The following is a 14,690-nucleotide window of genomic DNA, read 5'->3' as shown; positions in this document are numbered from 1 at the left end:
GTGCCCCATTCGCTGGTAGCTCAGTTGCTGAGACACAGGCAGACAGGTCTCCAGAATATTTATTTCCCAGTGGGGAGGATGCAGGGGTCCCAGTGGTCCGAGGGGTGCAGGCCCCTACGTGTACCAAATGAAGCCGTAGCTGGCGTTGAGAATCTCCTCATTCGTGCGCAGTCCATAGAGCTCACCCATCATGGGAGTCACCCATCGCGTTGTGTTGAACACAGACTCACCCACCTGTGGAGACAGCGGGATACAGGTGGGAGTACTGTACCCCTTCAGGCCCATACAGCCTGCTGGGACCCCACTAGGCCTGGTGGCTACTGTGCCTACACCAAAAGCTGCTGCCTGCCCCTCCATGCGCCTGGCCCCCACTACTCCTCTCAGCCACTGCTTTCCCATGGGGGGCTGTTTCTGCATTGAGCTGGACTCCCACTCTCCCTCTGACCCAGGACCCACCTTCCAATCAGGCACATCCTTCATGATGATGGCCTCCTCCTCTAGGTTCTCTCGAAGCATCTGCAGGACCCTGTGGAGATAGAATGGGAGGTGGGGGATAGGCCTGAGCATCCCAAGGGACCCCTGCCTAACAGACCTGCCAGACCCTTCCCTGTTCCACTCTCCATCACCTCCTGTCAGTTCCAACCCTGCACATGCTGACTGCTCTTGTCTTTTCCAACCCCCTACACTTTTACTGTCCTCGTGCTGCAGCCTCAATGTCTCCTCCTCCAGGGAGCCTTCCCATTCTTGGGTCCCCACTTTAAGTCAAGTTTGGGGCTCTCTCCAGGGTGACAGCAACCTCATGTATGCAAGGACACAGCTGTCAGTCCTCATGTGCATTTTGGCCAGGTTCTGCACTGCTGGGTGGGACACTCAGGCCTGTGACCTTCCTGGTCCCAGCAGCCTCACCTCCGGTCCTTCTCTGCCTGCAACAGTGGCATCAATGCGATGCGGGCCTCGAAGTCCTCAATCTGCAAGCGCCTGTGAAACCCCAAAACCGATAGATCAGATCAGGCTGGAGTTGGGGGTGATGACCTGGCCTCAGACCCACAGGGTGTTGCATGGGAAAGGGGGTTGGTGGAGAGGCAAGTGAGCAGGGGCAGGGCTTGGGCAGTAAGCTCTACTTGCCAGAAAATGGGGGCAGGGGGAGGGGCGCAAGCACAGCTGGCACAGGCAATGGTCCACAAGACTGTTGGCTTTACACTTTTTCTTTTCAATTAAGAACTTTATTTTTTAATCCTAAAAATAGCCCTGGCCTGCTGACTGGTGAACCGGGGACAGGGGATTGGGACCTTCATCACAGGGCTCTGAGCCTTACAAAACCATATCTGCTTCATGTCAAAATAGCCCTGGGGTGTGAGCCCAGGGCAGGCAGTTCTGTGTCTTTGAGCCACCAGCCCCATCTATACTGGGGGAACAGCACCCAGTGATGTGGCCCAGTAAGTGGCCCCTGGCACTGTCCCCTCATCCCTCCAGACCCACAGTAGCATCCATACTCCAAGCCTCTGTCCCCATCACAGCCACACAGTTGTCACTACTGTGTCCATACCTCTGTGGGTGGTCCCCGGAAGCTGGACCTTGTTTGAGTTCACTCAACATCAAGTACCTGACATGCTGGCTTTCTCCAGCACTATCCTCAGGGATTCCCGGGCTTGTGGGGGAAAGTGAGCTCAAAGGGTGTGCTAAGGACACATAACAGAGGGTGGGGCAGGACAGATGGGCTCAGCCAGTAAGGGGTCAATGAGAAGGGGTCACCTGGCAGGGCATCCAGCCAGTTCAGAGGCAGCCAGAGTCTGAATGGAGGCCACCATCTGCCTTGGTCCCTCAGGCCCCATGTGGCTGGCACAGCCATTGTCTTGCTTCTAAGCCCTTGTTGTTCTCACTGTCTGGTTATCACTGACAAAAAACCACTAAGAGAGCATGTCCTGGGCCTGCCCCTCCACCTCCACCAGATGGGCTATTCTAATCCAGATCCATGGGTCCCTGGTGAAGAGCTCCTTGGTTACTAGTCCTTTCTTGAGAGTAAGGTTCAGAAATGGACTCAGTCCAGGCCCATACTTCCTGAGCCTTGAGGGGTTGACAAATGGCCCGAAGTCTACAGGTGCACTCCCAGCCTCACCAGCCTGGGGCCTACCTGCGTTCACGGTTCCACTTCATCATGCTCCAATATCCGAAGAGCAAGGTCCCAATGCCCACAGCAAACATGCTGTAGCCTGTGGGGAGAGGGGACACCAACTCAGCGCACCTGCCCTTGGGACTGGACACCCCTATAGCTTCTTATGAATTATAATCCGCTTGCTGTCCAATTACACCAGAAATACTGACTCAAAGAAAGTCTTAGTGACTCCCTCCTAGAGATGGCCAGTACTATCTCTAGCGCATTATTTTTTCAGATTATTTTTTTGTCCCTGTGAAATATCCACCAGCCCCTTCCCTTGGACTTCCTCCTCCGAACTGCAGATCACTCTTCTTTTTAAGTATTTATTTATTCATGAGAGACACACAGAGAGAGGCAGAGACATAGGCAGAGGGAGAAGCAGGCTCCATGCAGGGAGCGTGATGCGGGACTCGATCCCGGGACTCCAGGATCACGCCCTGGGCTGAAGGCAGGCGCTAAACCACTGAGCCACCCAGGGGTCCCCTGCAGATTACTCTTTTATTCAGTTCACCTGCCCTGCAGGGAAGGCCACTAGGCTGCCTCAGCTTTTCTCTGACAAGTGAGGCAGCTGCAGCTGCCACACATCTCCTCACCCAGGCTACAGTTTCTAGAAGGTAGAGTCTGGTCAGGGGGGACTGCAGGAGAACCCGAGGGTCTTGCTGTTTCTGGCTGGGTGGCCCCAGCCCCACAACCTTCTAGAAGGTTGTTTGGTGACCAGTCAGCAAGTGCTTCCATGGGGAAGGATGGGGTCTACAGCTGGGTCCAACTCCATGGTGGCTCCTGGCTGCCTGGGCCACTTCTCTGAGTGCTGCCCACAGGGGGCTGGATGGGGCTGCCAGAGGCAGGCAGTGCCCTGCAGGGCCCACCCAGCCACCCCTGGCTCCCTGGAGGGCTGCCTCCTGGCCCAGCAGGTCAAGCCCCCTACCAGGGCACCAGGGAACAGAGGCTGCCATGAATATTTACTGACAGCAGCAGGCACCTGTGCTGTGATTCTGACCTTCAGGCTGAGGGCCTGCTGCGGTCTCAGGGAGGCTGGCTCACCCCCTACCCCTAATCTTTTCAGCTGTGGTCTCGTCCCCAGATGGGCCTTCTGGTTACTGGAAAAAAAATTGACAAGCTTGGCCAGGTCCAGCTCCAGTTAACACCCAGTAAATGACCAGCAAATGGTGGGTGAGGTTACTCCCTAGGACCTGTTAGGGGAATAGGGGAGGTCCAACTCCTGCTCGTTTTCTGGCATTTCTGCTGGACCCAGAGATGCATGAGAAACTGGTTAGCTGGGCAGCCCCCGTGACGCAGTGGTTTAGCGCCGCCTACAGCCCAGGGTGTGATCCCGGGGATCCGGGATCGAGTCCCGTGTCGTGCTTCCGGCATGGAGCCTGCTTCTCCCTCTACCTGTGTCTCTGCCTCTCTCTCTCTCTCTGTATATATAAATAAATCTTAAAAAAAAAAAAAAAAAAAACTGGTTAGATTTTTCAGCCCCTCAATTAAACTTGTTAAAAACATTTGCTAGTCAAATGTCTGCCTTTGGCTCAGGTCGTGATCCTGGGGTCCTGGGATAGAGTCCTGCATCGGGCTCTCTGCTCAGCAGGGCGCCTGCTTCTCCCTCTCTCTCTGTGCTCATGCTCTCTCTCTCACCCTCTCTCTCAAATAAAACTTAAAAAAAAAAAAGCCATTAGCTCAGAGTAAGACACTTCCATGTTACAGGGGGCAGGACAGCGATGGTTCCTGTACACGGAGGCAGAACCTCTCCCAAGAGGCCCAAGTGCCGAGGACCAGCTCTCAGCACAACTACAGTTCCTACACATGTCTGACCACCTCTGCTGGGCAGGAACATCTTAGAAGAGCTGCTTTTTTTCAGTAGCTATAGAGAAGCCCAGAGGCCTCTTCTTTTGACCCAGCCCCAGGGCATAGGCCTGAGCTATCTTCGTGGAGACCCCTTGTCTTCACACCAGGCACCTATGTGTGAGCCCATGTGTAAGATAAATTCCAAGACCAAGGTGGCCTTTGCAAACTCTTCCTCCTGACAATGGTGAGGCTGAGACCCCAGACCCTCAGTGTGGGTCTATACCTCAGGAGCTGCCACTCTGGTGGAGGAGGCTGATGAGGCGCATGCCCAGAAATAGGTGCAGGCCACGAGTAAAGAAGATGTGAATAAATGGAAACACATCCTGTGTTCAATATCGGCATTCAATGTTCAGATAGCAGTACTCCCCAGACTAAGGTACCGGTTCAATGTAGCCCCATCAGAATCCCAACTTTCTCCCTTTACCAGCCAGAAACTGAGGAACAGATTGTCAAATTCATATGGAAATTCAAGGGACCAGATTAACCAAAACAATTCTGAAAAACAACAAAGTTGGAGGACTCGCACTTCACAATTTCAAACATAACGCACAGCTGTGTATCCAAGACAGTGTGGCATGGCATCAGGATAGACATGTACATCGATGGAACAGAGCTGAGAGTCCAAAAATAAACCCTCACATTTACGGTCAATTGATTTTGGACAAGGGTGCCAAGACAATTCAATGGGAAAAGAATAGTCTTTCAGCAAATTGGATAAGTGGATAGCCACATGCAAAAGAATGAAGTGTGCTTTTTCCTTCCCCCATACAAAAATTAACTGAAAATGGACCAAAGACCTCAATTTGAGAGCTAAAACTATAAAACTCTTAGGAAACAGATTAGTCTCTGTGACCTTGGATGAGGCAATGGCTTCTTAGCTAGGACACCAAAAGCGTGACAAAAAAAAAAAAAAAAAAAAGGATGAACTGTTCTTCACCGAAATGAAAAACTTTTGTGCTACAAATGATGCCTCAACAAAATGAAAAGACAACCCCCAGAATGGAAGAAAGACTCTGAAGATCGTATCTCTGATAAGGAAATGGTAACCAAAACGTATAAAGAACTCTGCAAATTCATTAATAAAGAGATGAACAATCTTGGGCACCTGGGTGGCTCAGTCTGTTGAGCATCCGACTCTTGGGTTCAGCTCAGGTCATGATCCCAGGGTTCTGGGACTGAGCCCCATGTCGGGCTCCCTGCTCAGGAGTCTGCTTCTCCTTTTCCCTCTGCCTCTTTCCCCAGCTTGTGCTCCCTCTCTCTCAAATAAATAATCATAAAAATTAAAAAAAACTAATATTCAACTATAAAAAAAATAGCATTTGACACATGCTATTCCATACACATTTCACTCACATCATTCTGAATGAAAGGAGCCAGACACCAAAGGCCACATAGAACAGGAGCCCATTTACATGGAATGTCCAGAACTGGCAAATCCATAAAGATACAAAGACTGGTAGTTAGATGCCAGGGGCTGGGGGTAGGAAGATGTGGGTCAAGGTTTCCTTTTGGAGTGATGGAAGTGTTACACATTTAGTTACTGGGATGCCTGGGTGGCTCAGTAGTTGAGAACCTGCCTTTGGCCCAGGGCATGATCCTGGAGTCCCAGGATCGAGTCCCACACTGGGCTCCCTGCATGGAGCCTGCTCCTCTCTCTGCCTCTTTCTCTCTGTGTCTCTCATGAATAAATAAATAAAATCTTCTAAAAAGTGTATTTAGTTATGAGAGAGAGAGAGAGAGAGAGAGAGTCTGTGTGTCCCCATGCAAGCATGCATGTGCACAAGGGGAGAGGCAGAGGCACATGGAGAGAAAAACAGAAGCAGACTCCACGCTGATTTTGGAGCCCCACGTGGAGCTCAATCTCATGACTCTAAAATCATGACCTGAGCCGAAACCAAGAGTTGGATGCTTAACCGACTGTGCCACCCAGGCGACCCAGAAATGTTATAAATTTAGATCCTGGTGATGGTCATGCAACTGTGAACAGACTATAAAAATCTGTGATTTGTACACATGAAATAGGTGAATTGTATGGTATGGTTTGTGAATTAAAAAAAAAAAAAGTTAAAGATGCAGGGGAAGAAAAGAAAGGGCCACCCGCTGGGCACAGGAAAGAATGGAGAACTGAGTGGAAAAGATGGCAGTAGCAGTCACTTTGGGAACAGTATGGATTAAAGGTGGCTTGAGCCAGCTTTGCATGTTCTAGGACACTAGTGGGGAGTGATCTAGGCAGAGAGGAGGAGAGTGGATGCCAGGCTTGTGTGCCTTACAGGAGCAGGGCAGGACAGGACTAATAGGGGGAGGGCCACTGGGGACTATTGCTCAAACGCAAGGCTGGAGGAGGGCACAGGACGGATGACTGGGGTGGGGTGCAGGATGGAGAGAAGGGCCATTGCTTTTGCTATTTCCTCCACCTATGGGACTTTCAGAGAGGTCCTTCCAACCCACCCTGGCTAAAGCAGACCCTGGTTATCTGGGGTCTTGCCAAAATGGGAAGTTCTGGTGTGGTATGTTTGCCTCCTCTGCTAGGCTATGAGCTCTTCCAGACAGGGTTCGGTGCCACAGGCACACTCAACAATAAACTACTTAATGTGGCATGGTATGTAACAAAGACTGTGCCACCAGAAGGGGTCTCTTCCTCACCCCACTGCAGGCAGGAGAGACTGGGGCAGGTTTGTATATGCTACGATGCAAGTTGTGGTGTACAGGGTCCAACTAGGGGGCCCAACCCTAAATAATGGTCTAGAGGGCACATGAGAGGCACTACCGTGTCATGAACTGGAAGAGGACTAGGATTAAGGGCACATTTGTGACTTAAAAATAAAAAAGAGACATGTTGACTAGAGGGAACCTAAGGAGGCCCAAGGGCTGGGACCTTTCTGTAGCCGGGTCTGGGTATAGATCACAAAGGTGCACATATATATATAAACAGACCTCATGCCACACACCTGAGGGGTGCACTTCGAGAAAAGAAATGAAAAGATTCAGATAACGTTATATTCGTTCAATCTGCTCTGGGATGAGTTAAGTGCCAAGGTGGTGCCAAATCTAGCCTGTAACCTGTTTTTGTAATGGTGCTTGGGCTAAGAACATTTTTAGGTTTGTAAACTGTTGTAAAACAGCAACAGCAGAGGAGTGCCTGGGTGGCGCAGTTAGTTAAGCATCCTTCTGTTCAGATTGTGATCTCGGGGTCTTGGGATTGAGCCCCATTACAGTTTCCCTGCTCAGTGGGAGGAGTCTGCTTGTCTCTCTCTCTCTTCCTCTTTTTTTTTTTTTTAAGATTTTATTTATTCATGAGAGACAGACAGAGAGAGAGAGAGAGAGAGAGAGAGAGAGGCTGAGACACAGGCAGAGGGAGAAGCAGGCTCCATGCAAGGAGCCTGATGTGGGACTTGATCCTGGTCCCCAGGATCACACCCTGGGCTGCAGGCGACGCTAAACCGCTGCGCCACCGGGACTGCCCTCTCTCTCCTCTGTCTCAAATAATTAAGTAAAATCTTACAAAATAAATAAATAAATAAATAAATAAATAAATAAATAAATAAATAAATAAAAAGCCAGCAGCAGCAAGCAGAGAACATCTGGTCAGTCAAGCATAAAATATTTGTCTGGCCCTTTATAGAAAAAGTTTGCCAATCTCCGTTCTGGGATACAAAAAAGCCAAGAAGGGGATGGAAAGAGCTTGAGTCTTGACCTGATACTTTTCTACTGTCTGAATATTTTTTTTTCCCCATGACTATATATCTATTTTTTAATTGAGGCACATTTGCAAAACATAGTTTGACAAATTATGGGAAATGTCTTCACTCTTGTTTAAAATTCTGTATTTCTCTGTTAATCCTAGGTGCAAAGTATGTGCCCCTTCCTTTTTTTTTTTTTTTTTTTTTTTTTACGTTTTTCTGTGCGGAACCCAATAACATTTTAAATGCTCTTTAAAACATCTGAAAAAGTTAAGAATACATATTCTTGGGACATAAGCAGGTAGGGACTACCAGACAGGAACATCTTCTAAATTTCCTCAATGTTCCAGTTTCACCACCAGTTTTACACTGGGTGGCCCTGGGGGCAGGTAGCAGCCTTTCCAGGGCCTGTTTCTCCGCTTGTGAGAGGGAAGTGTGGCCGAGGGCTCGGGGCACCGGCTACATTCATCTGTTTAACCAATTGCAGAATGGAAAGAATTAATAGGATCGACCTCCTGGGCTGCTCTGTAAAGAAAGCAAAGCTCAGCAAGCTTTTGACGAACTCCAGCAGTTACCGCTGTTACCACCGAAGCTATCGGAGACCCCTGGGCTCCTCCTCCCTTCACACTGCAGTGGAAACTGAGGCCCGCGACACCCCCCCCCCACGCCCCGCCCCCATCGCGGCGCCCCGAAGCCCCAACTCTGACACCCCGGCGCTGTGCGACACTGACCCGACAGTCCCCGACGCGGAAGGTTCCGCTTGTAGTCGATGGGGCCATAGCCCCCCGGCGGGGGCATGTCCTGTTTCACCTTCGACGCAGCCATGCTCGCAGGACCCGCACTTCCGGCCGCGGGCGGAAGTTACGTCCGGCGGCCGCCGCCATGATGAGTGTGGCGGACCGTAAGGCGCATGTCTTGGGCGGGGACTAGGGCATCCAGGACCTTAGCGTAGCGATCCCACTGCGAGGGAGGTTGGGCGATGGCTCCAGGGATCAACTGAGTGACCAAGCTGCAGCGGGAAGACTCCCTGTTTCTTCTCTTAGACGGGGCTGGCTCAGTCGCTGTAGACGGCTGTAGTCCGTCCAGTCGCCCAGGTCCTTGCCCTAAAGGACCTCCCTTACACCTTCCCTCTGGTGCGATGCTCAGGCCATTTACCCCAAGCTCTGAGGGAGCCACGTCACCGAGTGTTAAGCCCCCTTTTTCGTTTTCTCCCCTTCGCGGGGCTGTGCGGGCGCCAAGGCTCCACATGGCCAGGGCTGGGTACACGAAGCTGGGGGGACGACTGCTGCTCAGATTTGACTCATGAGGAGCTGCCCCAATGCCAGGCACCGATGCTGCTCCCGAGTGGTGGTCGGGACCCCTTGCTAGTAGCCTCTCATGGGAACTGGACCATTTAGAGTGATTATGAGTCACAAAGCCTGATGGCCTTGAGTGGCCTTGCGGGGCGGGGTCCAGGGGGCCCTTACCCGAGGCGGGGTGACGCCCGCAGTCACTTCACAAGGCAGAAATTGTTACCTGGGTAATAAAAGGCCCCGCTGCGGCAGGGACCCGGGAGTGGGCACATGGGGGTGCGGGTGTGCAGGTGCCAAGCGCCATGGGTTAGGCCCGAGATTGGAGTCCGGCCGCCCCCCGACAGCAGCCGCCTCCTGCTCCCCGCGCGCCCCAGGCGCCACCATGTCGGGCGACAAACTTCTGAGCGAACTCGGCTATAAGCTGGGACGCACGATAGGCGAGGGCAGTTACTCCAAGGTGAAGGTGGCCACGTCCAAGAAGTACAAGGGCACGGTGGCCATCAAGGTGGTGGACCGGCGGCGCGCACCACCCGACTTCGTCAACAAGTTTCTGCCGCGTGAGCTGTCCATCCTTCGGGGCGTGCGGCACCCGCACATCGTGCACGTCTTCGAGTTCATCGAAGTGTGCAACGGGAAGCTGTATATCGTGATGGAGGCGGCCGCCACCGACCTGCTGCAGGCAGTGCAGCGCAACGGGCGCATCCCCGGGAGTCAGGCGCGCGACCTCTTCGCACAAATCGCTGGGGCTGTGCGCTACCTGCATGACCACCACCTCGTGCACCGGGACCTCAAGTGCGAAAACGTGTTGCTGAGCCCCGACGAGCGCCGCGTCAAGCTCACGGACTTTGGCTTTGGTCGCCAGGCACACGGTTATCCTGACCTGAGCACCACCTACTGCGGCTCCGCCGCCTACGCGTCGCCTGAGGTTCTCTTGGGTATCCCATACGACCCCAAGAAGTACGACGTGTGGAGCCTGGGCGTCGTGCTCTACGTCATGGTCACCGGGTGCATGCCCTTCGATGACTCGGATATCGCTGGTCTGCCCAGGCGCCAGAAGCGCGGCGTCCTCTACCCCGATGGCCTCGAGGTGTCCGAGCGCTGCAGGGCCCTGATCGCAGAACTGCTGCAGTTCAGCCCGTCTGCCAGGCCCTCAGCGGGCCAGGTAGCGCGCAACGGCTGGCTGCGTGCGGGGGACTCCGGCTAGAAGCCGGGGTTCCCACTATTCCCGCCGTCCCGAGCACTGCGCAAGCGCAGCGCACGCGCGTGAAGCGCGCTTCCGTACCCCCGCGAAGCCGACACGCGCCACTGCGCACGCGCATTTCCCCCTTTTCCTGTCTGGACGGCTGGGGCTGTAGTCGCCCCTGTTTGGAATCTAACCCCTCTCCCCACGATCCCGAGAGCAGGAGGGCGCAAGCGCTTCCTCTGTTCCCCGAGAGAGGGCCTCGGGAGGGGAAGGGACGAGAAGAAACGGAAGCATTGCGCCAGCGTGGAATGAGCGACGGCTGCTGGCAGGCGGTGGCTACCTGGAGGAGCTGCCCGCGAGTGGACGCGGGTGGAGGGCGCCCTTCTCTAGGCAGCCGCGCATGCCGGTGGGCGAAGGCGCGCTCCCGGCACTGCCTCCTTGCAACTTGCAATAAACTCGCTCTTCCTCGAACCTGCCTCTAGCAGTGGCCCCTTTTTACCGAGCAGGGGTGGGAGGTCGTCAGCCGGGGGAGGCAGGCGCGGCGCCCCGTTGTAGAGGAAAGCTTGTTGAGGTTCTTGGTCTAGGTCTCGAAAGGGAACTGGGTGGATTCAAAGCGGACTTTTGGGCTCTCCAGCCTCAGCCGACTTAAAGGGATTTTGGGGCCGGCCTAGGGTTGCAACGACCCTGGCAATAGAGATGCGGGGCTGGGGAGCAAGGCATTCTCCCTGTGTTTAAGGATGGAACAGCGTGGGGGCGAAGGAGGGGGCACCTGTCTTAACAGAAACCAGGCGTTTACAGGATGAGGAAATTGAGGCCCACACAAACGACACTTAACCAAGAACACATTTGGAATTTGACACTGGATATGGCTGGAGTGGGGGTGGGAGGTGATGGAAGCTCTCCTTAGTAAGGGCCTTTCCTCAGTAAAGAAGTTGCCTTGAATGGGGAGAGAGTCAAGGGTAGGGGCCTAAGCCTGCTGGGCAAGCTGGTTACTTCAGTCCTCTCTTCTTCATTCATGCATTTATTGAACGCCTACTGTGTGCCAAGCTCTGGGACTCAACAAGGAGGCTTGGATCCATCACTCCCCTCAGGAGGCAAGTGAAAAGTCAAGCAAAAATGAATGGTGTGGAAGGAAAAGAATGGTAACTTGTGCTAAATGCTGGGTGAGAGGAGGGGTGGGAGACCAAGGAACAACTGAAGCAGACATTATGAGCTGAACCCTGAAGGAATCAGCCGCTGGAAACAGCGTAAGGAAAGTGTTCTGAGTGTTCCCAAGATACATTAGAGCTGGTGTGTTTGGGAAAGTCCTATGGCTGGAATGGAGAGGCAGGGCAAAGAGGTGGAGCAGTAAAAGTATATGTTTGGAGAGGAGAGCCCCCAGGGCCTGGGCAGATTGGGGATTATTTTGTTGCAATGAGGTTAGGGGGTTTGGTGATGGCGGATGTCTTTCATTCGGGTGCATGGAAGATGTCTCCCTAAACCCTAATCCTACCCGCCTCTGAACCCACAGTCCCTCAAGGAGGCTGGTCATCTTATGGGTCTGACCATTCCCTGCTCCTGCTCATTCACCCTTTGTGGTTCTCAGGTGCCCTGGTTAAATGCCAGCTCTTCCCTAACCCCCTTCAAATAGGCAGATGAGGAAACCGAGGCTAAGAGAGGGGAAGTGTCTTGCCTCCATTCCTGGCTGGTTCACATCTGTAAGAAAGAAAGAAACCCCAACCCCTCTGGTTTACACTAGGAGGGTGCCTCTTCTGGTCCCTTGGGCTCCACATCTGGAAAATGGAGGTGGGAACCTATTCTCCAGGTTGTAGGCAAGGGTTGTGGCCCATTGAAAGATCACACCCTGAGCCTTCTTGAGGCTTCCACTACACACAGAATGAAACCTACATCCTTACGCCTTTGCTCTGTGGTCCAGCCACACTGCCTACCTTGTCCTTGACCTGCCAGTTTTTTTTTTTTTTTTAAGATTTTATTTATTCATGAGAGACACAGGCAGAGGGAGAAGCAGGCTCCAAGCAGGGAGCCCAATGTGGGACTCGATCCGGGGTCTCCAGGATCACACCCTAGGCTGAAGGCAGGCGCCAAACCGCTGAGCCACCCAGGGATCCCCGACCCATCAGGTTTGATCTCACCTCTGAGCCTTTGCACTGGCTGTTGCCTTTCCCTGCACCACTTTCCCACTTTTCTTCATTCCAGACTTGGCTTCAGCACATCTTCCCTGACACCTTTTTCCCTCCTTGGCTTTGTCACAAGGAATCCTAGTGCCTTGGGTATAGCATGTGCATTTTTTTTTTAAGATTTTATTTATTTATTCATGACACACACAACACACACACACACACACACAGAGGGAGAGAGAGAGAGAGAGAGAGAGAGAGAGAGAGAGAGAGAGAGAGAGGCAGAGACACAGGCAGAGGGAGAAGCAGGCTCCATGCAGGGAGCCTGATGTGGGACTCGATCCCGGGTCTCCAGGGTCACACCCTGGGCTGAAGGCAGCGCTAAACCGCTGGGCCACTGGGGCTGCCCCATGTGCCTTTTTCTATCCATAGATTAATCTGTGTGAGCAATGGGGTCTGGGCTTCCTCCTTCCTTATGGCTACAGACCTGCAGCTCAGTTTGGAGGGGACAAGGCATTAGAGACTGGGGCAACTGTCCCATTTGTTGGCTGGAGAAGCTGCTTGAGACTCACCCCTGTTGAAATCAGAAGTGGGTCAGTAGAGGAGCCTGTGCCTAACCCAGTGAAAACTCACTTGAGGACTGAATTTGGAGCCCCTGAGAAAATGTCTGAAAAGAGTGCTTCTCAGCCTGTGTTGGGGCATGGGGCACCAACCAGATGTGTCACAGACCGGGAAGGTTTGGGTTTATTTTTATTTTTATTTTTTTATTTTTTAAAAATATTTTACTTATTCACAGAGACACAGGCAGAGGGAGAAGCAGGCTCCATGCAGGGAGCCTGACGTGGGACTCGACCCAGGGTCTCCAGGATCACGCCCCAGGCTGCAGGCGGCACTAAACTGCTGTGCCACCAGGGCTGCCCGAAGGTTTGGGTTTAATTTCTGTAATGACTTCTGTCAGTTCTGTGCCTTGCCCATGTGAAACCTAGCTAGGTGTGGTGGTTGGAGAGGACCATCAACCCTCAGGCCAGAGTCAGGAATGTTTTAACAAAAAAGATGAGAAACTGCAAATAAAATAAAGATAAAAGCACCTAGGGAAACAGTTCATATTTTAGGCACATTAGAATTCACCAATGGGGGATCCCTGGGTGCTCAGCGGTCTGGTGCCTGCCTTTGGCCCAGGGCACGATCCTGGAGTCCCAGGGTCGGGTCCCGCGTTGGGCTACGGGCTTGAAGTCTGCTTCTTCCTCTGGCTGTGTCTCTGCCTATCATGAATGAATAAATAAAAAGAATTCACCAATGATCAGGGTGTCTGGGTGCCACAGTTGAGCATAGGACTCGGCTCTGGCTCAGGTTGATTGCACGGTTGTGAGGTGAGCCTTGTATTGGGATCCATGCTCAGTGGAGTCTGCTTGAGATTCCCTCTCCCCTTCTGCCTTTCCCCCCACTTACTTGCGTGTGTACTCTCTCCCCCCAAAATAAATACATTTAAAAAAATTTGAGCAAGAGAATAAACACACAAGCAGGGGGAGGGGAAGAGGGAGAGGGAGAAGCAGACTCCTGGCTGAGCAGGGAGCCAGGTGTGAGGCTCCATCTCAGGACCCTGGAATCATGACCCGAGCCAAAGGCAGACACTGAGACAACCAACTGAGCCACCCAGGTGCCCCTAAAATAAATCCTCTAAAAGATATTAGGGATCGCTGGCTGGCTCAGTGGTTTAGTGCCTGCCTTCAGCCCAGGGCATGATCCTGGCGTCCCGGGATCGAGTCCCACATTGGGCTCCCTTCTTGGAGGCCTGCTTCTCCCTCTGCCTGTCTCTGCCCCTGCCCCGCCCCATGTCTCTCTCATGAGTAAATAAAATCTTAAAAAAAAAAATTCACCAGTGATCACAGGTCTCACTTTATGAATAACTTCTGAAACAGCATGTCAACATCTGAAAACAAATTTTCATCAGAAACTGTTCATTTCAGAGCCCGCAGGGTAGCTCCATCTGTGCTAGAATCCACATCTATAATATGTCCTGTAGCAGACATCCAATGCAGATGCCAAGCCTGAAAACTGGCCCAGAAAAATCTACCACTCTGAGGTGGAGGCTGGAAGGGGCTAAGAGCCAGTGGATGGGTAAAACCCACTGGATTCTCACCTCACTTTCTCTGGCTGTGAATAAGTAGGCCACAAAGCCACAGGTTCTGAAGCCAGAGGCTGAGAAGCAAAGCCACAGCGCCCAGTTTGGGGAGGTAATCCACTCACTTTTAGAAGGGAAGTCCGAAAGAAGCCTAAGAAACAGATGTCTCATTGTTTCCCCATTAACAAGGGGTCACCCTGCTACACCTTCTGCAGTCTCCAAGCTGTCCCAGTGCTGGGACAAAAATAATGCAGGAAAATCAGGACCGAGGGGACAAAAGAAAAATACAGCCAACA

General features: G+C 52.6%; 2 protein-coding genes across 2 annotated transcripts; one reads left to right on the top strand and one right to left on the bottom strand.

Moving 5' to 3' along the window:
- Positions 1 to 41: 41 nt before the first annotated feature.
- Positions 42 to 8,555, bottom strand: NDUFA13 (NADH:ubiquinone oxidoreductase subunit A13). Its single transcript, XM_041764174.1, has 5 exons — positions 8,412 to 8,555; positions 2,132 to 2,210; positions 907 to 978; positions 457 to 526; positions 42 to 234 (listed from the first exon to the last, which is right to left on the bottom strand). The coding sequence occupies exons 1-5, from the start codon at positions 8,503 to 8,505 to the stop codon at positions 115 to 117; spliced, it is 435 nt and encodes a 144-aa protein (XP_041620108.1). The 5' UTR covers positions 8,506 to 8,555; the 3' UTR covers positions 42 to 114.
- A 437-nt stretch (positions 8,556 to 8,992) lies between these two features.
- Positions 8,993 to 10,176, top strand: TSSK6 (testis specific serine kinase 6). Its single transcript, XM_041760327.1, has one exon. It carries the CDS (start codon positions 9,355 to 9,357, stop codon positions 10,174 to 10,176), a length of 822 nt encoding a protein of 273 aa, XP_041616261.1. The 5' UTR covers positions 8,993 to 9,354.
- The last annotated feature ends 4,514 nt before the right edge of the window (positions 10,177 to 14,690 follow it).

Source organism: Vulpes lagopus, chromosome 7, assembly GCF_018345385.1.
Source record: "Vulpes lagopus strain Blue_001 chromosome 7, ASM1834538v1, whole genome shotgun sequence".
In the NCBI taxonomy this organism is placed as follows: domain Eukaryota; kingdom Metazoa; phylum Chordata; class Mammalia; order Carnivora; family Canidae; genus Vulpes; species Vulpes lagopus.
Note: the sequence above shows the minus strand (reverse complement) of the source record. Positions and strands in the feature narration are given on the sequence as shown.

Coding starts and splice junctions, on each gene's coding strand:
- NDUFA13 (XM_041764174.1), bottom strand. CDS start 8,505: ATGGCTGCGTCGAAGGTGAAACAGGACATGCCCCCGCCGGGGGGCTAT. Junction 2,211..8,411: donor TCCGCGTCGGGGACTGTCGG/GTCAGTGTCGCA, acceptor CTCTCCCCACAG/GCTACAGCATGTTTGCTGTG. Junction 979..2,131: donor AAGTGGAACCGTGAACGCAG/GTAGGCCCCAGG, acceptor GGGGTTTCACAG/GCGCTTGCAGATTGAGGACT.
- TSSK6 (XM_041760327.1), top strand. CDS start 9,355: ATGTCGGGCGACAAACTTCTGAGCGAACTCGGCTATAAGCTGGGACGC.